The 23248-nt window shown below is 54.3% G+C and overlaps 1 protein-coding gene across 1 annotated transcript; it reads left to right on the top strand.

Annotated features, from left to right (window-relative positions):
• Positions 1 to 407: 407 nt before the first annotated feature.
• Adss1 (adenylosuccinate synthase 1) lies at positions 408 to 22309 on the top strand. The gene is given in 13 exon segments (NM_001291947.1): positions 408 to 610; positions 9332 to 9434; positions 13708 to 13770; positions 14199 to 14249; positions 14575 to 14641; positions 15651 to 15758; positions 15894 to 15975; positions 16164 to 16290; positions 16769 to 16923; positions 17759 to 17883; positions 19584 to 19681; positions 20967 to 21116; positions 22180 to 22309. Coding segments are annotated over 13 exon segments (1374 nt in total). The 5' UTR covers positions 408 to 418; the 3' UTR covers positions 22233 to 22309.
• Positions 22310 to 23248: the final 939 nt, after the last annotated feature.

Here is a 23248-nt window from a genome sequence, read left to right as displayed (position 1 = left end):
TGGACAGGCAGGCAGATCCCAAGGACGCATTTGCAGTTCTGCTTTTGCTACACTGTCTTGCCGGGTAAAGGACAGCCACCTTCGCAGTTCCTGCAACCCCAAACCCTGGTCCTGGCAGGCCAGGGGGCGGAGGTAGTGTCCGGGGCACACAGCATTGGCCCACCTCGCGTCCCCGGATGCTCCGGGTCATTTGCTTTCCCGAATCGTGTCGGGGTGCCTGCGCCCTAAGTGCGCGCCACCTGCTACGACAGCGGCAGGGGCGGGGAGCTGTGGCCGCAGGTCACCAAAGCGCGTCACCGCACGCTCAGGACCCGCCCCCGGCCCGCCCCCAGCCCTGGGCGGCCGCATTTAATGGAGCGGGAGCGCTGGCGGCGGCGGGCTCTCCCGTGGCCCAGCGCAGCGGACCGGCTAAGCCAGCATGTCTGGGACCCGAGCCTCCAACGACCGGCCCCCCGGCGCGGGCGGAGTCAAGCGGGGGCGGCTACAGCAGGAGGCGGCGGCGACGGGCTCCCGCGTGACCGTGGTGCTGGGCGCGCAGTGGGGGGACGAGGGCAAAGGCAAGGTGGTGGACCTGCTGGCCACGGACGCCGACATCGTCAGCCGCTGCCAGGTGCGGGCCAGGCGCCGAGCCCCTCCCCAACCCGCCCAGCGAGCCTCTCCCCTCCCCTGGGATCCAGACGAACCCTGTCCTCCTGTGCCCCGAGTGGGTCACTGCCTTTTGGATCCCTCCCCTCCAGGAGCACCTTCTCCACTGCCTAAACCCTTCCTTCCCGCCCCCACACACCCTCTCACACAAAGCTCTTGTCCTCCCACCCACCCAGCCCCTCCCCAGGGCAATGGCAGGGGCCCGAGCTAAAAATATAAGTTGCTGAGCAGGGGACATGGGATCCTCAGGGGTAGGGCGTTCCAGGGCAGTGGCGGTGGGGCCCTCTGGTGGGGAGAGCCCCACTGGGGTGAGTCAAGGTCCACTAAGCCACAGCCATGGCTGAGAGCTGTTTTCTGGGCAGGGGGTGGCCCGGGTGAGTTAGCCAGGCAGAGACAGGACGAGGATAAGGCTATCACCCTTATCCTCGTGTGTGTGGAAGGGCAGGGGCAGATGCCGGAAGCAGAGATCAAAGGGGTCCTGGCTGACACCGGGAGGGGGCGGGCATAGATTTCCGGGCAGGGTGACCTAGTGGCTGGTAGTGCTCAGAGAAGGCCAGAGACAGGCTTTGGGCTCTTGGCCAGCTGCAAACTGCTCTGGCTGACTCTGGACGGGGGGTGGGTCCTTTCCTTGGGCTAGTAACCTGGTCCCCTTCGGTCCCTGGTGGTGTCATGCTGCCCCTGACATCCACATTGCCTCTGGGTTTGTCAGCCTAGCACAAAGGGCTCAGTTTGAGGGAACATGCCCTATCGTGACTGGATTTGGAGCCACGCTTAAATGGCTGCTGACCTAAACGGAGGTGGGACACCTGTGGGAGTTGCTTCTCCCTGGTTCTATGGCTTTCTTGCTGAGTTCCCGAGGAGTTCAGAGCAGGGGTTCATTCAGGCTTGTGCCAGGAGACAGAGCTTGGCTTTCTGAGCCACGCCTGCCCAGCTAGGGATGAGGATTTCTGGAAAATTTTCCCCCAAATTGGGAGGTAACCCAGTCTCTTGCCCTGTTCACCTTCTGTCCTAAAGTCTCTAGGCCCTAAGGACAGTACTTGGGCCCCTCCTCCCTACACCTTGCATGCTTTGTCCAGCTCTGTGTGTGTGTGTGTGTGTGTGTGTGTGTGTGTGTGTGTGTGTGTGTGTGTGTGTGCAGCTGCAGTGTGAGTACTCCCAGCGCTCTGAGGGCCTCTCTCCAAAGCGTCCCAACACCACAGCCCCCCTTATTCCCCCGGGTGCTCCTGTGGTGCCTACAGTCCCGCCATACAACTTACTGCTTCTTCTGGCCAGCACTGCCAGATAAGCCCCATGGCATGCCTTGATGGCCCCAGGCTCCACCTCCAGCTATGGACACAGATCTGGTGTGGATGATCCTCCCACCCTGAGCCCAAGTCAGGATGCCAGGCCCAGATCCCTGTGGCTCAACAGGACCTGCAGAGATGAGAGCCAGCTGGGCTACATCATCCACTCAGATGGGCTTGCTCTCCCTACCACCTGATCTCCTCAGCGGATCCAAACAGGAGCTCCCCCGGAGAACAGGGGAGGGGAGGCATGTCTCCCTTCCAGTCTCTAATGAACTAGGAGTTCAGGAGCCTCTGGTACTGCTCCTCTAACAAGTGGGGAAACTGAGGCTCAGAGTTGCAGAATGAAACTAGCTGTTCCTTTTGGGCCCCTTAGAGCCTTTACCACAAGCCACCATGATGGCACAGGTCTGCCTTCCTTCCTCTGACTCCATGGAGAAGGCAACTGAGCCAGAATTCCATCAGGGCACATTCAGCCCCGTCTGGAAGGCACTTCAGTCCTTTTTCCATGGGTGCCCAGCCCTGGTCATTGTAAGCACTTGGTGACCCTGGCTTCCTGCACTTTGTCCCTCCCCTTGGTAGGGGCCTCTGCCTGCCACTGGCTTCCCGCATCTTCCCTGGTCTTACATCCCCATGGCCAGCCCTATGTGATCAGAGGCTGGAAGGCTGTGTGTGTGGGGGGTCTAGGCAAATTGCCTCTGACTTTGGATGGGTGCATGGACCAAGTGAAGGTTCCAGAGGCCAGCCTGAAGCCTTGGACCCACTGGCTAGGACGAGATTGCAAGTCAAGTTCTCCCCATAGCAAGTTGGCTACTTAAAAAGTCTGCAGCCAGCGAAGCTACTGGTTCCTTGGGCTCCTGGAGAATGACCTAGCCTAGAACCTGGGCTCATCACTGTTCTAAGTTGTAACCCCAGAGATACCCTGGTCTCTGGCAGGCACAGGCTCTGCAGTCTGCGAACTCTCCATGCCAACAGGGCTGCCGTCCAAATGCAGCTTCCACACCTCTCTGTGGCCACAGACACTTGCTGTAGACCTCCACTTTGCCTACATTGGACTCTGACTCTGCCCAGCCCCGACACCTGCCCTTATTTCTTGCTTTGCCATCTCGATTAACTGAGGTCTGTGGGGGCAGAATGCAATATTGGGCCCCCAGGAGCAGCCCCCCCCCGCCTGTAGCTAACACCTCTGTCCTTGGGTCCTGCTGGCATTTTTCTTTGCCTCTAGGTCCCTGCTCTGACGTGGTTCATGCCCCACCCCTGCTCTTGGCACTGTGGGCATCCTTTCTCCACCCTGAGTCTCTGAGGCTGCTGGGGGCTGCATTGTTCTCCTCCCTGGCTCCCCTACCGCTCTCTCCCCCTCACCCCCTTCCAGGCAAGTCTCTCTGACCTCCTGCAGCTCAAGGCCATCCCTTGCCTCCTGTGCTGAGGGGTTTGTTCTCTCTTCCTCTTTCATGGAGTCCCAGGCACCTCTGCCAAGGCTTCCTCTTTTGTGCCCTCCATGTCTCCTCCTCTGATGTCTGACTGGCCAGTTGTGTCCAGCTGCTCCCTCAGATGACACATAGGTACCTGTTAGCTCGTGCGCATCTTGGCCACCATCTCCTGACGAACCCCACTGCTAGTCTGGGCGCTTTCCTCCTTCCTCATAATACTCTCTCTCGTGGCGCCCTGCCTGGCACTGCTAGGCTGCCATGCAGGCCTGTTGGGATTTAAAACTCTTCTTCCATGTGGTTGGAGGGTCAGAACCCCCAGGCTGCTAGGGCACTGTCATCCGGTCATGCTCAGTTCTAGGCTGCTTTGGGGGCTTGTCTGGCTTCTACCATGAACCCACATACCATTCCCATGTCTGTCCAGCGGAGGTCACCCTTGTGGGAGGGCTGGCCGCAGGAAGTGGTAGATAGTCATGACCGTGACCAGAGGTTGTGGATCCCAGGGCTTTCTCTAGCAGAGTGACACTCTTAGAGCTGAAGTCCTGTCCCAGGACCCGCCTGGAGGTCTGCGGGTGCTCTGGCGCCTTCTCCAGGGGAGATGCATGGCCTTGGATACTAGTCTGCTCCAGGGGCCTCTGGCAGGTAAGAGGAGCCCCTGCTTTGAGCTGGGAATGCCTGGTGTTGATTCCAGAAGCAGGTCTCTCTATAGCTGGACCTGATGATGGCTTAGATGGCCAAGCAGTATCTCCAGCAGAGGATTCTCAGGGTCACACAGCCCCATATCACCCTGGGCAGGACCTTCACACTCCTGCCCAAACCTACTCCTCCCTGTAAGGAAAGAAGTAAGTGAGCTGTAGGTCTGTGGGCACATCTGGAAAGGAAGTCAGGCCTTGACACCTCCCCACCCCGACCCCACCCCACCCACCCCTGGCCCTTAGAAGGTGGCCATGAGGGGAGGGGCATCTGCAGATTAGAAATCTATGGAGCCTTCTCCTCTGGCCCAGAGCAGGTACCAGGGCAGGAGCTGGGCAGGCATGGACAGGACTGTGGAGCTTGTGACGCCTTACTAAGGAGGCTCAATCCTGCAGGTGTGTAGCACCTGCTCCATCCAGGGCCTGAGGGACAGCCGGGGTGGAGAGAGGGGAGATGGGCACCGGTATAGCCTGTAGTGTGGAGAAACCCCTGCAGATACTGGGACAGTTGGGCACGAGCTAAGGTAAACCAGAAGCCAGTGCTGCAGAGGCCCGGGGAGCTAAACACGGTTCCTTAGTCTGCCCATTGGGTGCACAGCACATGCCACTCCCTGCTGTCCATGGGGAGGACAGGGGTCTCCTAGCTGTCTCAGCCATCTCATTGTACCCTGCCCTACCTGGGGCCTGCAGATATCAGGCCAGAATAGGGAATGAGGAGGACTGGGAAGGCAGGAGCCCCGAGCACCCCCTGGTGGAAGACAAAGGCGACAGCTCCCTGTCCAGGGACCTGCAATGGAAGGAAGGTCCTGGCCTACAGGACAAAGTTATGGGGAGACTAAGGAAGGGCTCCGGGATGTGGTGTAGGCGCTCTGCAGCCACACACACAGGTCTCCTAAATGGAGGGTCCATCTGCCCATGGAGACCTATTTCAGGTCTCTGCCCAACAGGGCCCTGGTTCTGTCCAGGAAGGAAGCTGGTTGCATCCAACTTTGAGGTCCTCTGCTTAGCTTAGGTTTGTGCACTGGCAGGGCCCTGGATAGTCAGGAGCTGTGTCCAGACAGCCATGAGATGGATGGCTGTAGGGGGAGCATGCTGGACATTGGGGTTTGAGCTCAGGGCTGTGGGGGCCGGTAGTCTCTTCAGCTGCATGATGGAGTAGGTGGAGGAGATGAGTATTGGTTTCTGTAGTGTATCTCCACAGCCATTGCTTATGCATCCCGTTCAGAAGGGGCCCCTACAGGGCCTGCACCCAGGACCCTTCCCTGCCTTACACTGGAGATGCTGGGTCACAGCTACAAGGCAAAGCAGAGGGCCGGACCAGCTTGATCTGGAACAGAAACTGGTTTATCCCTGATTCCTCTTTGTTTGCCCAAAACAAAGGTCTCTTGTCTTAAACCCTTGCACACCAGGGCCTGGTGGTTCTGGGTGACCAGCCAGGCTGTCAAAGAGTGCTGGGGGTGGGGGTTACGATGTGCACAGGGGCTCTGTGATGCCCTGTGCTTGCAGCCTGGCCTCTGAGGTACAGACATCTCGAGGTATGTGCTTTGAGCTGTCCTTGTAGCCATTCCCCTTACCTGGCCAGTGGTGAGAGATGTCATGATGTACCTTGTGAGAGCATGCCTTCGATGGCACTGTTCCACTTTATTTACACTGCAGATGGAGAGGAGGCGCCGTTGCGGATGGACCCTGAAGGCCATACACAGGTGCCCGGAATCCATCTGCAAACACAGGCAGCTGGTCATCTTCCAGTGAACCTCCAGAAGAGGGACTGAACAAGAGCTTGGCTCTGACATCTCACCAGTGGCCGTTCTCAGCAGAAGGCCCCCACAGCAGGCCAGGGCCACAGCAGGGCAGTCTTTGGGCTATTCCTGGCCGGTGCCCACTTAGGCACTACTGTGCTCTTCCCCACATTGAGGGATCAGTGAGATCCTGAGGTCTAAGATGCCCTAGAGCAGTCTGAGGCTGACATACTCTCCACCCCCCAGAGCTGGAGCTGACAGTGGTGGTGTTTCCTCACTTGTGCAGAACTCTACAGGATCCTCCAGAGCCTGCCCACTTAAGGGGGCTGCTGAGCCTCAAAACAGAGCTAACCTCTCTTCTCCTCACCTCCCACATGGGGGCTGAGTCTAATCAGCTGTACCAGGCAGGTCTGAATGTTCCCAACCTATTCAGGGGTTGGTGACTCCCGTCATTTCCAGATCTTATTGAATGTCTGGACCTGGTTAGTAAAGCCAAAGAAAAGACATGGGAGGGCTTGTCTCCATGTCCACCAATTGTCCCTGTGAAGCCCATCTGTCTAAGACCTCAATGGGAAAGGGGAGACTGTCATCCTGGGCTCCACAGAGTTGCTGGAAGCCCAGTGTCCTGAGTTGGTGCATGTCTTAGCAATGGCCTATGCCTGATGTCTGGGTGTTGCAGTGAGCACTGGTGCTGAGGTCACCTGATATCTGTTGGCCCATGAAGCTCATGTCTGTTCCTAGGCAGCCGTGTTTACCCCAACACAGACAGGCGGGTGTTTGCTGTCTGTGTTCTCGAGCCAATTGACATGGCCCTGGGCATTCAAAGACAGGGTGGGACAGAGCATCCCACCTAGGGTGTCTAGGTTCCCTGGACCTAGCCACAGTGGAAGGCAAATTGGCCACCTTGCTGTCCCCGGAGGCCTGCCAGCCCAAGAGAGGCTCACCCACCACTCTAGGCTCTACTGCAAGCTTGTCTTCTCTTTGGACCTCAGTTTCCCCATCTGTTCTTGGAGACCCCCTTGACTGTCTTAAGCAGGAAGTAGCATTGTGGCTGTTCACATGTTTTGGGAACTGAAAGGAGGTGGTGGCAGTTTTGCATCTACCATGCAGAACATGGCTGGAGTCTCCAAACCCTAAGGCTTGTTCCTAAGTTCTTTGTGGGCATGTCCCCATTCTGACGGTCTGACCTCACAAGCTCAGGGGCCGGACACAGGAATCTGCTGTGCCCAAGGTGATGACAAATTCAAAGCCAGACCTGCAGGTATGTCCCTCAGTTCCCACCTCCATCATGCCCCACCCACAAATTCTCTATTCTTCCCAGCAGCCCCTCTGGGTCCTTCTTTCTTTTTTAAAGATTTATTTATTTATTACGTATACAACATTCTGCCTGCATGTATGCGTGCAGGCCTGAAGAGAGCACCAGATCTCATTATAGATGGTTGTGAGCCACCATGTGGTTGCTGGGAATTGAACTCAGGACCTCTGGAAGAGCAGTCAGTGCTCTTAACCTTTGAGCCATCCCTCCAGCCCCCTCTGGGCCCTTATTACAGTTCACCTTCTAGCACTACATCTGTCTGGCTCCATGTCATTTTTTTCCTGCTCCATGGACAGCCGGGTGTCACTGTCACCTGCTCACAGACCCTGTAAGGCCAGACTGCCAAGCACTTCGGGTTTCCCAAGGAGGTGCCTTCATGTGCCTGGAGCTTCCTGCAAGTCATGTTGAACTTAGGGGCCTCCCAGACGGTTCCTACCCTTGACATGGCCAACAGCTCCAGCAGAGTTGTGTTCCAGAGGTTTCAGAACAGAGTGCACAAGGGTACCTTCCCTAACAGTCGGGTGGGGTGCCTGGGGCCCATGCCATGAAGTTGGCCTCTAGTTGACCCATCTCTGTCAGCTGAGGCCATCTACATGGTGGCAAGCCACACAGAGAGCAAGCAAGGAGCAGGAAGCTGAGGTCGATATACAGATCTGGGACCTACTCCTGAAATGTGGAAAACAAAGTCCTTGGAGGGAAAGCCCTTCACACAGGATCTCAGCATCAGCGTTCTTTGCCGCCTGCCTCAGCAGAGGAGCTGGTAGACATGACTCTGCCCAGCACATGGTGCAAAACCATGGTCACAAAGGGAGATGAGCCTTCACCGAGGGTTCTGCAAGGGGAAAGTGTGTGGGAGTTGAAACCGCCTCAGCTCTGTCAGCAAGCTAAACAAAGTGGCATGTGCCTGGCCCGTGTGTCTTCTGGGAGATGGGGCAGGGAGGTGACCTGGAGCTGAGCTTCAGAGTCCCTAGGCTGGAGTGAGCTCAGTAAGGGTCAAGACTAGAGGCCAAACCCAAGTGCTGAGCCCACTGCACAATTAGGGGAACCACAGTGCTGTCTGCAGGTGGGATTTGGTACTGCAAGCCACAACTCTACTGGCCTTTGAAAGCCTGACCCCTTGGTCTAGAGCAGTGGTTCTCAACCTGTGTGTCGCAACCCCTTTGGTACATGTCAGCTAGATGCACGATGATTCATAACAGTAGCATATTACGGTTATGGAATAGCAATGAGATACATGAGGAACTGTATTAAAGGGTCACAGCATTAAGAAGGTTGAGAACCGCTCCTCTGGAAGTACCACATGCAGGGTACGGGAGGCCTGGCTTACAGGACATCAAGCCATCTTAGGAGCTGAGTCTGCCGCTCACTATACCGACCTGTGTGCCCGCTTGCCGACATTGATGTAGTGTGTCCTTTCCATCTGTCCATGGCTTCAGCCTTACCCATTGTGTCTTGGCCCCCACCACCACCAGCAGCAGCAGCACACCTGGGCTACAGGTGCCTGCTGGACAGAGACCTGCTAAGTAGCCCCCTCCCCCCCCCAGCGCAAGCCCCATGTGGGTGACAGGCTACCCCAGCCAAAGGCACGAAAGCTTTGGTGACCCACCACCATGGGCCTCTCTAGTTTTTCTACTGGCATCAGCAGCCTATGTCATGAGCCTCTTGAGGCCTGAGGACACAGTGTCCAGGGTGTGGAGCTGTGGGCTTGTGATCAGGTGGCTGCCTAGCAGAGGAAGGATGCTAGAGGCTGAAGCCCAGCCTCAGTGTCCCAGCCAGACTATCCTGTCAGCTGGAATTCCAAAAAGAAGGGGCGTCCCTGGAGCAGGCTGAGCTAGGAGTCACCTTTTTCTCTCATTTTTACCGAGGACTGGGCCGTGGGGTCTGGGTCCACCCTTTTCCCAGGGGTTAATCCTCAACTCCTCATTCCTCCCTGGTGGAGAGGGGCGCTCAACAAGGTCCACCTGCCAAGGCTGCACTGAGCCCTGGGACCAGGCTGAACCAGAGCATCCACATCCAATCTCCGCTCATCCCAGCATCAGCTGCTAACTCAGCCCAAAGCCGTGACCACTGACTTATATTGCCCAAGCAGTACCGCTGGACAATACTGGGGCCTCAAGCATGGTGTAGGGAGAGAGCTCGCTCTGGGGTGAGGCTAGGGTACTAGGCAGGCCCCTGTGGGACCATCTTCAGCACACAGGTACCAGCTGCTCATTCGGTTCTCTGTTCCTAGGGGGGCAACAACGCTGGGCACACAGTCGTGGTGGATGGCAAGGAGTATGACTTTCATCTGCTACCCAGCGGTATCATCAACACCAAGGCCGTGTCATTCATTGGTGAGTATCCTGCCAGCCTCAGCCTGACTTCCTGAACCAGGATCTGTGTGTGTGTGTGTGTGTGTGTGTGTGTGTGTGTGTGTGTGTGTGTGTGTGTGTGTGTAGAGCATTATACAATGCTGTAGAGTTTGTACAGTCTCACTGTACAAACCCCAGGGCTGGACCTCCTCCTGCCTGCCCTGTGTGCTCACCTGCCCCCGACCCAGAAATTGTCCTCAGAGCATGGTCTCACCAGGTGTCAGAGGGTTCAGGAAGCTCTGTGGAACATACAGAACACTGTGTGTGTGTGTGTGTGTGTGTGTGTGTGTGTGTGTGTGTGTGTGTGTGTGTGCAAGTTCATGTGTAGGAGTGTGTTTGTGTGTCTGGAATTCAGTGTGCAAAGGTGTGCCTTCAGAGTACATAGGCCTGGGGACAGCCTGGGCACATTTCCTGATACTGTCTGGGCTGTTACAGCCATTACCCCTCAGACAGCTACTCCAGATGCCTGACAAGGCTTCCCTGCCCCTGGTCTCTCCAGTTGGTGCTGAAAAGGGCTCCCTTCTATCTCCCCCCAGCCCCTCTTGTCCTCATTCTTCTATCTCTGAGTGACATGCGTGTGGCTTATCTGACCCCCACATTTCAGTCAGGAAGCAGGTCTGGCCCATTGTGTAGGAGCAGAGGAAGGAAATCTGCTGGGATGGGCAGAGTCAGAACTCAGGCTGCTTCTTCTTCTTCTTCTTCTTCTTCTTCTTCTTCTTCTTCTTCTTCTTCTTCTTCTTCTTTCTTCTTCTTCTTTCTTCTTCTTCTTCTTCTTCTTCTTCTTCTTCTTTCTTCTTCTTTCTTCTTCTTTATAAGCAGGCACATTTTTTTAAAGATTTTATTTATTTATTTATTATGTATACAACATTCTGCTTTCATGTATATCTGCACATCAGAAAAGGGCTCCAGATCTCATTACAGATGGTTGTGAGCCACCATGTGGTTGCTGGGAATTGAACTCAGAACCTCTGGAAGAGCAGTCAGTGCTCTTAACCTCTGAGCCATCTCTCCAGCCCAAGCTCAGGCTTCTTAAAGCCCCTAGAAAGTATACTCTGTGTCTAGCCCTCCCGGTGCAGAGCCAGCCTAGTGGTGATGTTCACCTTCCGCAGGGAGGAGCCCCAGCCTCTGAGGTGGCCTGTGTGCCCGTGTGCTGAGTGGAGGGGCAGGCAGTGGTGCTGTTGCCAGCCTGGTTCTACTTCATCCCGAACCCTCCTTGGTGGATCAAGGCAACAGAGTGGAGATGTCCATGACCCAGAACACGTGTTGCCTAAGCCCAGAAGATGGCTTGGGACCAATAACAGGAGAGTGACTGGCAATTATCTGGGAGCTCACTCAAGAGCAAGGGTGCCATGGTCATCACAAAGGGTGCCAGAGCAGCCACTCAGCAAGAACACCCAGCCTGTGTTGACCCTCAGCTTACGACACTCCTTGCCTCTGCTGTGGGGTTATTTCAAGACGCTGTGGCATTTGGGTGACCTTTTGTGTTCACTGTGGCTTGTGTAATCTCTGAGTCACTCCGATTTGGACTGGTGTCCCACCTCCCTCTGCCAAACCTATGCCATGGCCAACCCCATGAGGCTGGCATAAGCTTCCTCCTGGGAGCAATGGTGGACCTGGCTTGCTTTGATCGCCTCAGCCCAGACCCTATACTGCCATTCCATGTGACCTTCAGAAAGGCCACCTTCACTCTCTGAGCCCCTGTCTCTAGCTGTGTGGACTAACGCTGAAGACCCCCCCATGTTTGGTTTTCCATGATAAAGTACAGCTCCCAGGGTGCTGGTAGGATTCTGGAGATCTTTAGGGTCCACGTTTCTCCATGGTTCCTGTTTTCTTATTTTTATGTCATTTCAATAAAAATGCTTCATTGAACCGTAATTTACACATTATAAAACTCACCCACTGTAGGGGCTAGGCAGGCGATTCGACAGTTAAGAACACTAGCTGCTCCTCCAGAAGATGTAGGTTCGATTCCCAGCAACCACATGGCAGCTCACAATCATCTGTAGCTTCAATTCCAGGGTATCCAACACCCTCCTCTGGCCTCCATGGGCACCAGGCATGGTGTGAAAACATCCTCATGCATCTGCAGGCAAAACACCCACACACTAGCCGGGCAGTGGTGGGCACACCTTTTATCCCAGCACTGGCGAGGAAGAGACAGGCAGATTTCTGTGAGTTCGAGGCCAGCCTGATCTACAAAGCGAGTTCCAGGACAGCCAGCACTGTTACACAGAGAAACCTTGTCTTGAAAAACAAACAAAAAAACACCAACACACCTAAAATAAAATAGAATTGTTTAAAACTACCCACTGTAAAGGTCCGGTTTTGAGGCCACCATAGTTGATTTCAGAATGTTTTGGGACATTGGAATGTTTTGGTCACTCAGAAGAATCCTGTGTCGGCTGACTTGCTGTTGATGTAGTCATCATCTAGGTGGTAGTTTAGATTTGTGTTGTTTTTCTTTGCTTTTTGAGACAGGGTCTCTGTAGCCCAGGTCAGTCTTAAACTTGCTCTAAAGTCAAGTCTGGCCTTGAATTCCTTATCCTCATACTGAGCTCTGGATCGATAGGGGATTTGGAGACATGTAACCTAGACTGGCCCCAAACTTGTGATCCCCCTGCCTCAGCCTCCCAAGGGCACTTTCTGTTTTTAAATGGCTTTAACCTTCTGCTCTGGGGTCAACTGGGGAGATGCATAGTCACCCCCCCCTTAGAGCAGGATTTGTTCTGGTGAGCTGCACAGAGAAGGCTAGCTCAGGAGGCACAGGTGCCATGGGAGCAGCTAGCAGGGGCCTGTGGCATCAGGTCCTTCCTCGGGGCTGGAGAGAGGACTTCTTGCTGGACAGACTTGGAGAAGGAGTCTCCTGAGTTTGGCTGTTTTTTAACGATCATCTTGGCTTCGGGTCCTAGCCCAGTACCTCCGTTCTGGTTTGCCGTGATCACCAGGTCTCCACACTTAGCCTCTACTCTTGTTTGCTTTCTGTGGCTATGATGAAGCACTCTGACTAAAAGCAACTTGGGGAGGAAAGGTTGTACACTTCCAGGTCATGGTTCATCATTGGAGGGGGGTTAAGGGTGGGAACGTAAGTGGGACCTGAAACAAAACCCGGGGAGAAACTCTGTTCTCTGGATCTCTCACTTTCTGGGTCATTCATGCTCGGCTTGCTTTCCTTCCTTCTTTCTCTATTTATCTACTTATCGAATCATTTATTTATTTATTTATTTATTTATTTATTTATTTATTTATTTTGTCTCCTCCTCTCTCTCTCTCTCTCTCTCTGAGACAGGGTCTTGTTATGTAGACCAGGCTAGCCTCTGCTCACAGAGCTCTGCCGGCCACTTCCTCCAGACCTCTGTGATTAACGGCATGCCCATTAATTGTGCCTCCACTAACTACCTTCTTATACAGCCCAGGTCCACTCGCCTAGGGGTGGCATCACCCATGGTGAGCTAGGCTGTCTTGCATCAGTCAGCAATCAAGATAACGTGCCATAGACACGTCCACAGGCCAATCTGATCAAGGGAGTTCTTCAACTGAGCTTTCTTCTTCTTGGGGAGCGCTAAGTTCTCAAGTCAACAATACAAACTAGCCAGGACCATCTCCATAACTGCCCTTGCTCAACACCAGCTGGGGGCTGAGTGGAGAGCCTCCTCAGTCACTCCTTCATTCGCCTGCATTTCAGGATCCTCCAGTCCACCTGATTTGACAGCTCACTTTCCTTAGCGCTAAGAAACACACCCGTGTTTGACATTCACGGTTATTCATCCACTCACCTTCCGGAAGTCTTGCCAGCCTTCAAGATTTGTCAGTTATAATAAGCTGCTGTCACTATCAGGGTGGGCTCAGTGCTCAGCCCCTTTCAGTGAACACCCAGGATAGAGGCGTATGGGGCCATCACACCACTGAGGGCAGAGCTCTGCTTCCCCCCCCCCCGCACCTATACTATGGAGCCCTAAACACCTGCCCACCCCTCCACTTCCCCCAGGTTCTGCCACTCCACTTTCTGTCTTCATGAGAACAGCGCCTCCAGGCCTCACCTAACTGGGTCATAGGGTTCTTGCCTCCAGTGTCTAAGCCCAGTGTCCCCAAGTGTAACCATGCTGTTGCATGTGATGGAATGACCTTTATCTTTAAGACTGGACATCATCCATAACTGGGTCTGGGCCCTTGAGCCTCTTGCCCCTGCTATCTGCCAATGACACTTGAAACATTAACATTCAAGACCCAGGACCTAATTCTGTCCCTTGTGTTGCAGGCAATGGTGTGGTCATCCACTTGCCAGGCTTGTTTGAAGAGGCAGAGAAGAACGAAAAGAAAGGTAGTTCATCCATGTCCTTGCCTCACCCACCCCCCACGGCCCGTGAGGTCCGAGCTGGCTGCTCACTGCATACTAGCTCTGCCAAGGAGACAACAGAGTCCTCATTAAGGGGCAGCAACTGGGCAGCTCACGACCTCAAAAACTGCTGCTGTAGGCCACTGCCTTGGCATCTTCAGCCCCTGGAGTTTCGAGGTGCAGGCCATCCAGGAAGGAGGTTGAAGCAGGCAGAGCTCTAGCATGGGTGTGGTGTCTTTTGGGTTTGGAGTCTAGCAGCCTCAGTAAGGAACAAGTGCCGGGACAGGGCTGTGGCTACTGTGCAAAGCATGTTGGTCCTCTGGAACCTGGCCACACACTTAAGCCAACAGGACCAGGGAGGCCCTCATCACCTAAGACTGTACACACCTGTGATATCTGCCATGTCCCCACAGGCCTGAAGGACTGGGAGAAGCGGCTCATCATCTCTGATCGGGCCCACCTTGGTAAGGTTCCCATAGGACCCTGGGGATGGCCCCTCCTTGCTCTCTCCATCCAGAAGCCTTGCCCCTCCATGGTACAGAGCCCAGGAGACCCTGGAGGGCCTGCTGGTACCATATGCTGCTAAGCTTATTCTTTTTAATGAGCCTCAAGGTAGGCCTAGGTCAAAGCCGGGGTCATGCTTGGTGACCGGGGATCTGGAACCCCAGTATCTGCTCCCAGCCAGGGGACCTGCTGACCCCTTCTCCTGACACCATTCAGAAAATGAGGTCCCTCACAAATTTCTGTCCTCTGCTCCTCTCCTGCCCATGTGCTGGCCACTGGCGACAGTCTTTGACTTCCACCAGGCAGTGGATGGGCTGCAGGAAGTCCAGCGTCAGGCACAAGAGGGGAAGAAGTAAGTTCCTCATGCCACCACTCTTCCTCATCCTGGGGACTTTCAGTTCCGTGTGCTGGTGGCCTGGGTGCAGGTCCTGAGCGAGCAGGAGAGGGGGCCACCATCGATAATTAGTAAACCTTCGAGAACAATAGGGCAGTTCAGCCTTGGGGTGGAGGTAGGGTCGGTCACACCCTGACTTGGTTGACTGTCACCGCTGTCTCCTAACCATGTCCACGTCCCATGGGGAAACCTGAGAAACATGGCAATGGCATGACTGCCCCTGCTTGGCCAGCAACCAGCCCCGCACCCAGCGCATGATCACCTTTCGCATGTGATATTTGCACTTTCGTCTCTTCAGAAATGTTGGTTAGATATGCCAGGGGTGCTTGTGGGAAGCAGGCAACAGCCACCACCCACACTGCACAGGCCCACGATGCTCACACGCTCACACACACATCAAGGCACATTTGCTTGTACAATTGTGCGTATAAGCGCTCCTGTGTATTTGCATGTGCGAATGGCACACGGATACACACACGTGTGCCTGCACACGTGTGTATACACGCGTGTGCACTTGCACAGCTACATTCACACAGAGCACACGCAGTCTCATATACACTCTAACACATGCATGCTCTCACAGGAATGCACACAGCACCACACAGTGAGTGAAGTTTGACTGACTCGCGGTCACCTGTGCAGACCTTAGGGATAGGTGTGTAGCCCCAACGCTCCCACAGTGTTCTTGCTGCCAAGCCAGAGGGCAACCAGATGCAATTGCTTAGAGGTAGTCAGACAGGGGAAGACTTGATAATGGAACCCGGAACCCTCTCCTCCTCTGCCCTGCACCGAGGTACTGTGTGCTTAAACTGTCCAGGTGTCTTTGCAGCAGCTCAGCCTCCAGCTCCCCACTGCTGCTGTTTGGCGGCCTCCTTCTGGCCTTGATTCATGAGGTGGACCCTGAGTCTCCCAGAAGCAGGGGTGGGGTCAGCTGAGCTCCTCAGCAGCACCCACTTGCATCTTTCAGCATTGGCACCACCAAGAAGGGAATTGGACCAACGTACTCCTCCAAAGCTGCCCGGACAGGCCTCCGTATCTGCGACCTCCTGTCAGATTTTGATGAGTTTTCCGCCAGGTGGGTCAACCCCCCCCCACCTCCCCACAGCCTGGGGGGTGAGACACAGAAAGGCGGTGGGAGACGTGATGGAAAATAGAGCACCCGGGTCCAGTGTGGGCCCTCAGAGGGTCACGGTGAGGGTTGCCTGCACAGATTCAAGAACCTGGCCCTCCAGCACCAGTCCATGTTCCCCACCCTGGAAATAGATGTGGAAGGTCAACTCAAAAAGCTCAAGGTAAACTGGCCAACACTGGGCCAGGCACTGGGGAAGCACAAGGGGGCGGGACAGACCTCCCCGCTGTGGCAAGGGAGCGCCACCGAGCACACAAGTCCCGTGCAGGCACGGCTGCCAGCCATCAGCTTTTGTGGGCTCTGCGGACCCTGCCGCCTCTGCAGCCTCACGTGGTGGCATGGTCCTCTCAGGGCTTTGCTGAGCGGATCAGACCCATGGTTCGAGATGGTGTCTACTTCATGTATGAGGCACTCCATGGCCCCCCCAAGAAGATCCTGGTAGAAGGTGCCAACGCAGCCCTCCTTGACATTGATTTCGGTGAGTCCTCTACCGGGCATCCATCCTGAGGGGCTCTGGCATGGCTTTTTGTATCTGCCGGGGACTAGGAAAACAAGGAACAGTTGGGTGGATGAATCAGGCCGCCTTCCAAGGCTGCAGTGCTGTCCATACCCACCACGATGCGCCCATTGCCTGTTTGCCTAACTTGAGTCTGATAAGGGAGCAAAGGCCAGAAGTAGGGCAAAAGGGCCTTTCAAGGCCAGGTACCTCATGTTCCCAACCCCATGGCAAACCACTCTACTGTCCTCATTGTTGCGGAGGCCAGGCCATCTCAGTACAGGCTCCGATGTGAGCGCCACATAGCACCTTGTGCAGGCCACTGTCCCAGGACAGGCCCTCAGCTGGTGGCTCCGGCGATGTCCACAGAGGGAACCCAACTGCTCTTTGCTGAGAAGCCATCTTGGGCCCTGGGATCTGCAAAGGGTGATGGGTAGCCACTGGCTATTCTGTCTTGCAGGGACCTACCCCTTTGTGACTTCCTCCAACTGCACCGTGGGTGGCGTGTGCACAGGCCTGGGCATCCCACCTCAGAACATAGGTGACGTGTATGGTGTGGTAAAGGCCTACACCACCCGTGTGGGCATTGGGGCCTTCCCCACGGAGCAGATCAACGTGAGTCCCAGCACAGGAGTGGGGTGGGACATTTGGGGTTGCACAGTGTCAGGTGGGACTGCAGGCATTCTGAGGGACCCTGCTGAGCAGTTCTCCATGTCCTCGTGGGGTCTTTCTACAGCATAGGTTCACGGGTGTTAGAGGCCAACACCATCAACAGCCCAGTTCACAAAAGGGGTGTGTGTGTGTGTGAGAGAGAGAGAGAGAGAGAGAGAGAGAGAGAGAGAGAGAGAGAGACAGAGAGACAGAGACAGAGAGACAGAGAGAGAGAGAGAGAGAGAGAGAGAGCATCTCAATCTCCATTGCTCCATAAAGCATGCGAGGCCCACAGACAAGTGGGAATCCTTCAGCACTAACTTAGAATTGAGACTGAAATCAGTGCCCTGTCCCCAGCTCTGGCCTTGGAACATTTCTGGGAGCTACTGAGGCCTCAGAATCTCCCTGGCCTTCCTCCCCTGACACCTGATTGGGTCACAGCTCTTGTCCCAGAAAAGGCAGGTGTTTGAGAGAGTCTGAGGTGGGGCTGTATTCAGGGTGGGGATAAATCCTGCCCCCTACCTCAAGTTGCAGGACAAGGCCCCACAGTCACTTGACCGCACTTAAACAACGTGAGCTGCCTGTGCCCCCACAAACAGGCTGGGCTTCTGGGGTGTTCTGAAAAAAATGCTGCCTTCTCAGAGCCATAGTGGGGAGCAAAGCCCTGTGTGTGCCTTATCTGGAAGGAGGATGGAGAGAAAAGGAAGCCAGGGGCACAGGAGACAAGTGGGCACACACCACACCCGTCCTGGTCAGTGCCCAACATGGCAGGCACAGACGGTCCTTTATTCTTACATAGGAAATTGGAGATCTGCTACAGAACCGCGGCCATGAGTGGGGGGTGACCACAGGCAGGAAGAGACGCTGCGGGTGGCTGGACCTGATGATCCTGAGATACGCTCACATGGTCAATGGCTTCACCGCGTAAGTAGTCCCTCAGTACATATGCACCAAGGTGTCATCAAAGCTATATCACATGGAATGCCCACAGGGCAAGTGGGACTCATCTCAGGGGCTGGGACCCCAACATCTATACGGAGTCTTTCGATCCAACCAACCCCCCCCCAAGAGCAAGGCCAACATGGGAGAGTAGCATGGAGACCATAGGTGTGAAGCAAACCCAGAACAGGCACACTTTTCCATCCTGACCAATCCAAAATCACTGTGATGGTCATGAAAGTTAGCATTCCGCTGACCAGGTGTTCACCATGGTGTGGTGCTCCTAAGCTGAGGTACCGGGGCCTGAGTAGTGCAGGCTTCAAAGAAGGGCGTGTTTGGGAGGATGAGGGTGGGGGTGAGGGGTGTTCTGGCATTCATTCCCTACCATGCACACCCAAACATGGCCATTGGCTTTGTCTGCAGGGCTTGGGGGACATCCTACAAAGTACAATGGTGGTTTATAAGCAAGGACTTGTCATTTCTAGATTTGTCCTCCAGGAGGAACCCTGACAGAGGGTTGGGAAGAGGCACAGGCCTGGGTGAGGGAAGCAGACAGGCAGGCAGGGCTCTGGGTGCCTCTAGCAAGGCAAGGAGACAGACCAGCTCCACAGTTCCCATGTACCACTGGGAGCTGACTTAACACTCCTGAGGACGCAGAACCCCAATGAGAAAGGCTCCCTATGAAGAACCTGAAACCCTCCCCAGTCAGGAGACACAGGTGGGGGTCAAGGTTGGGTAAGGACCTAAAACAAGGTTCCCTCCAGCCACAGTGGGGCCTTCCCAGGCCTCCCACCTCTGTGAGCCGGCAAGGGAAAATTCCCAAGGATGCTTTCAGATAGAATGCTAGAACAATTTCCTGCAGGAGTGTCGGGGAACACAGGGTGGACCACAGAGGGTCCCTGAAGATCTGATTGCTCAGGACCCTCTCTGGGGATAGAAAGAGGTGTGAAATGTTGGTTCCCCTGCCCAGTCTCCAGCTCTGAAAGAGGACCAAGGCTTCCTCACCAGCACTGGAAAGTCTTCTGGCTTCAAGACTTAACCAGAGCCTTCCTGGGTGGAAACAGAAGTGATAGGTAGCTAGAAGTAAACTGTGCCAGCTGGTGAAGAGGTGAAGCCTTATGAAGCAGATGAAGGGTAGCATGGATCTGCACCCCACATCCTGCCTGAGCAGGCACAGCCAGGTGAGATCCACCTGTGAAACCTGTGTGGAAAGGACAAGATACAGACACAAACAAGGGGGAGGGAAAGAAACTTCAGCACACAGCAGTTCCGAGGAAGGCCTGCCGTATTGCACTGGTCACAACTCAGTCGCGGCATTCAAGCAGATCCGTCCTGGAAAAGTGGAAGGAAAAGTGGGTACCATGTTCAGAGCACGAGGCCCCACATGCCCCATGCCACAGGGAAAACATTGCAGGAGCTCCAGGCAGAGGAGGCACCCACTGGCAAGAGAGAAAGCTCGGATTTCAGGGATGCTACAGCCGGGGGTTGTGAACAGTGGACTCAGGACACCAGAGGCAGGTGTCCCTGTTCTCCAGCCCGTTCGGTGACTGCATTTTGGGGGGAGAATCACCTAATCTTTACTGTGTTTAGAGCGAACAGCAGGAGAAAGGGGTGGGTGGAAAATAGAAGCAATGACAGGCAGTGTGCCATTTCTCTATTTTGTCTGTATCTTGTTTTGGGTACAGGCTGGCCTTGACCAAGCTGGACATTCTAGATGTCCTGAGCGAGATTAAAGTTGGCATCTCCTACAAGCTCAACGGGAAGAGGATTCCTTATTTCCCTGGTATGTGAGATGAGCCTGAGTTTTGTTTTGTTTTTTCCTGGCCATTGGGAAACTTCTTGAGCATTAGAAAAGGCATCTACTAATTTTTAGTTGGCTAGGGGAGGGACTCTAAGCTGAGGGTCACTGCTTGTCTCCAAAGCCTGGCAGCCACCTAGTTTTAGTCCCTCGGTTTCTTGGTAAGGCCTGGCCCATCTCTGGGAAACTCCAGGCCTTCTGGTGACTTGGAAATGTCTTGGGACGGGGCTGAAAGGCAGCTGAGAGCCTACCCGCCACTTGCCCTGGCTCCCTGGGAACCTTCACCAGCCTCAGAAAGGTCCACCTCCAGGATGATGGACAGCCTGGAAAATCAGGAGAAATGAGCTTTGCAAAATCTCTATAAAAACATAACGCATTTCGGATGAGAAAACCTGCTCTGTGGGTGGATTCCTTTTCCTAGTGCTGGGGGGCTGGAGCTTAGGGCCTCATCTATGCTAACAGGTGCTTAGCCCCCCTAAGCTGTATCTCCATCCCTGGGTGACATCTAAGGACCTGGCTTGGCTCCTGCACCCGTGTGTCCTGTGCTTCTTCTGCCTGTCATTTCTGTCATATTTCTAGAATATGCCTCTCAGCCTCTGGCCAGAGGCACATCTCATCAGCTGAGCTTCCCTCAGTTCCCCTGAGAACTGCCTCGTGCTTGTCACCTCCCAGTAAACCCACAGAGACTCACTAGTACCCATAAGATGGAGGAGCCCTGTGCATCCTTGAGGTCGGGTCCTCCGACCCTACTGATCCCTGACCTTTGAAAGGGTGATCCTTCAAGTTGATAGTGCCCTGCTGGAGGCTCAGGGCTCTGTGGTAATGTGGAGTGCCCAGGTGAGACACTGTCTGACTCTGAGGCTGGAGGACCCTTCTAGGAGGCCTCCTACCTGGCATCTTCCATTAGCAAGGAATGATGCATCCACTGTGAGCTGTGGCTCCAAGAAGAAAGTCACATATCTTTAAGGATACCTTGCTTCGGGATTCTAGAGTCTCATAATTTTCAGTTGTGCCTTAGTGTTTCTCCATTGACATTCTGTGGACACTCAACAGTTGGCCGGTGTCTAGGAACTGGCCATGCTTCCTGGCTGGAAGGGGCACAGTCAATGTTTTGAGCCCCATTACAATCCCCTGCTCACTGCCCAATGCTGAAAAGCCAGCACTTGTCCAGCTTCATGCCTGCTGAGTCATTAGGTCAGAAGACAACCATCCCCAGAAGTAGGAGGGCAGTCTATGGGACCCCTCTGACCCCACTCTCTCCCACCCCCAGCTAACCAGGAGATACTGCAGAAGGTGGAGGTAGAGTACGAAACACTGCCTGGATGGAAAGCAGATACCACTGGTGCCAGGAAGTGGGAAGACCTTCCCCCGCAGGCCCAGAGCTATGTGCGGTTTGTGGAGAATCACTTGGGTGTGGCAGGTGGGTGCCGTGTGTCTGTTCCTCCTACCCCCACACTTTAGGCCTTGGATACCCCAGGTGGCCTGTATCCCAACTCACAGCCTAGTGAGGAATAAGAACCCCAGGTAGTAACCACTTGAATGGAACAGACAAGAAGAGGTGGAGCTGGGAACAGGTGCCCCCTGGGGAGGGCCACTTCCACAGCTCCAGCCAGGTGGGGGCCCAGTGACCACTTAGGGTGTGGTTTCCGGTGCAAAGAAGCAGGCAGGACATGCCTGACCTGTATGTAACTGTGTTCACTCTGTCATCTAGAGAGGACCCAGGGCTGTATCCCAACGGCTCAGGCAAGGAGGAGGACAGGATAGGGTGCTGCTTTCTGATGCCCGTGGATGAACGACCATCACAGGGCCCACAGTACAGTTTCAAATACTCCCCTTCTGGGGCAGGAGAGGTGGCTCAGCAGTTAAGAGCCTTGTTGTTCTTGTGTGAACCAGGGTTTGGTTCTCACCACCTGCATGGCAGCTCACAACCACCTGTAACTCCAGTTCCAAGGGATCCCATGTCTTCTTCTGACTCTGGGCACCAGGCTTATACACGGTACACATACATGCATGCAGGCAAAACTCCTATCACATAAGATAAAATTTTTTAAATTTACTTTCTTTTAAAAATAAATCCATTTGGTGAACTAAACAGCCCCTTTGCCAGGGGAATGAAAAGCTCAGGATTCGGCATTAAGGGACATTTTGTAACCTGTGTATGCGTGTGCAGAGGATAGCCTCAGGAGTCACCTCAGGAACCAGGAACGCTGTCTACTTCTTTTTAAGACAGGATTTCTCATTGGTCTAGAGCTCACTGAACAGGCTAGACTGGCTGGCCAGTGAGCCCCAGGGCTCTGTCTCCACCTCCCCATGGTAGGGATTACAAGGGTATGTCACTAGGCTGGAATCTTAACTCCAGGCTTTTGGGATCAACTCGGGTTCTCATGCTTACCAGGAAGCTCTACCAACAGAGCCATCTCTTCCAGTCCTGAGAACCATTTTCGTTCATAGTCTCTCTGCTGTGCTCTTTGTTGTCCTTTCAGTCAAATGGGTTGGCGTTGGGAAGTCCAGAGAGTCCATGATCCAGCTGTTTTAGACGCCAAGCAGAAGCCAGCAGGCCACACCATGGCCCGCTGCCACGAGTGAGCAGCTGCAGCCAAGATCCTCAGTGGTACAGCCAATGTCTTTCCACAAGACAATCTGAAACCATTTCCCATACTTTTATTTTTCTATGTACGTCTTTGGCTTGACCCGGTGAATTCTCCAACAATTTTCAATGTGTGAAAGGAAAGCACTGTGTACACTTTTTAAAATCTGCTTTTAAAATGAGCCTAAGAGCTCGAAACAGAGGCCTTTCATGACTGATGGTCAACGGTGTGTGTTCAGCTGGAGCCATGTCATAATAAACACATAGCCAGGAGCCACCGAGAGGTTATTGCCCCTGTCATGACTCTGTCCTTATCACTGTTAGTCATCTTTCCCAATGGTCATGGTCTACACGACGCCACTCTCACACAGCAAAACCCAGCAGTATGAGGGACACTGCCACCACCATAGGGTCAGAAGCGCACAAGGATCGCCTAAAGCTCGTCTTACCTACAACTTACATTCAGCAAAGCAGGAGAAGCCCGTTTCCCAGGGTGTGAGGAAAGGCCTTTCACAGAGCCAGACAAAAGTGGGCGGGCTCATCTAGTGTACCTGCCTTTAAAACAAAACGACTGTATGTCTGTGGCCTGCACTTGACACTGGGGTGGCTTAGTGACACTGTCCTGCTAAGCTTGGGAGAGTGCCAGTGTTACCTGGTGTGTGATATGGATGTCAGGACCAAGGTGTTATAACAGCTGGACTCCTACATTTTTGGTGTCATGGAGCTACAGTGTGGTGCTTGTTCAGGAAAAAGAAAAAAAAATGCAGCAAGTCCTTGAAAGACAGACCAGGTATATCACATTTCCCAGAACTAACAGTCTAAGAACGTACACTCCAGAGCTGCCAGGGATCCAGGAATAACAATTCTTCCTGTCTCCAGGGACAGAGCAGCCCAGACACACACACTTGGTCGCAGTCCCTGGAAACTTCTCCAGACTGAAGCAGACAGGTCTTAATTAGCATGGC

The sequence above is a fragment of the Cricetulus griseus genome, chromosome 5, assembly GCF_003668045.3.
Source record: "Cricetulus griseus strain 17A/GY chromosome 5, alternate assembly CriGri-PICRH-1.0, whole genome shotgun sequence".
Taxonomy (NCBI): Eukaryota; Metazoa; Chordata; class Mammalia; order Rodentia; family Cricetidae; genus Cricetulus; species Cricetulus griseus.
Note: the sequence above shows the minus strand (reverse complement) of the source record. Positions and strands in the feature narration are given on the sequence as shown.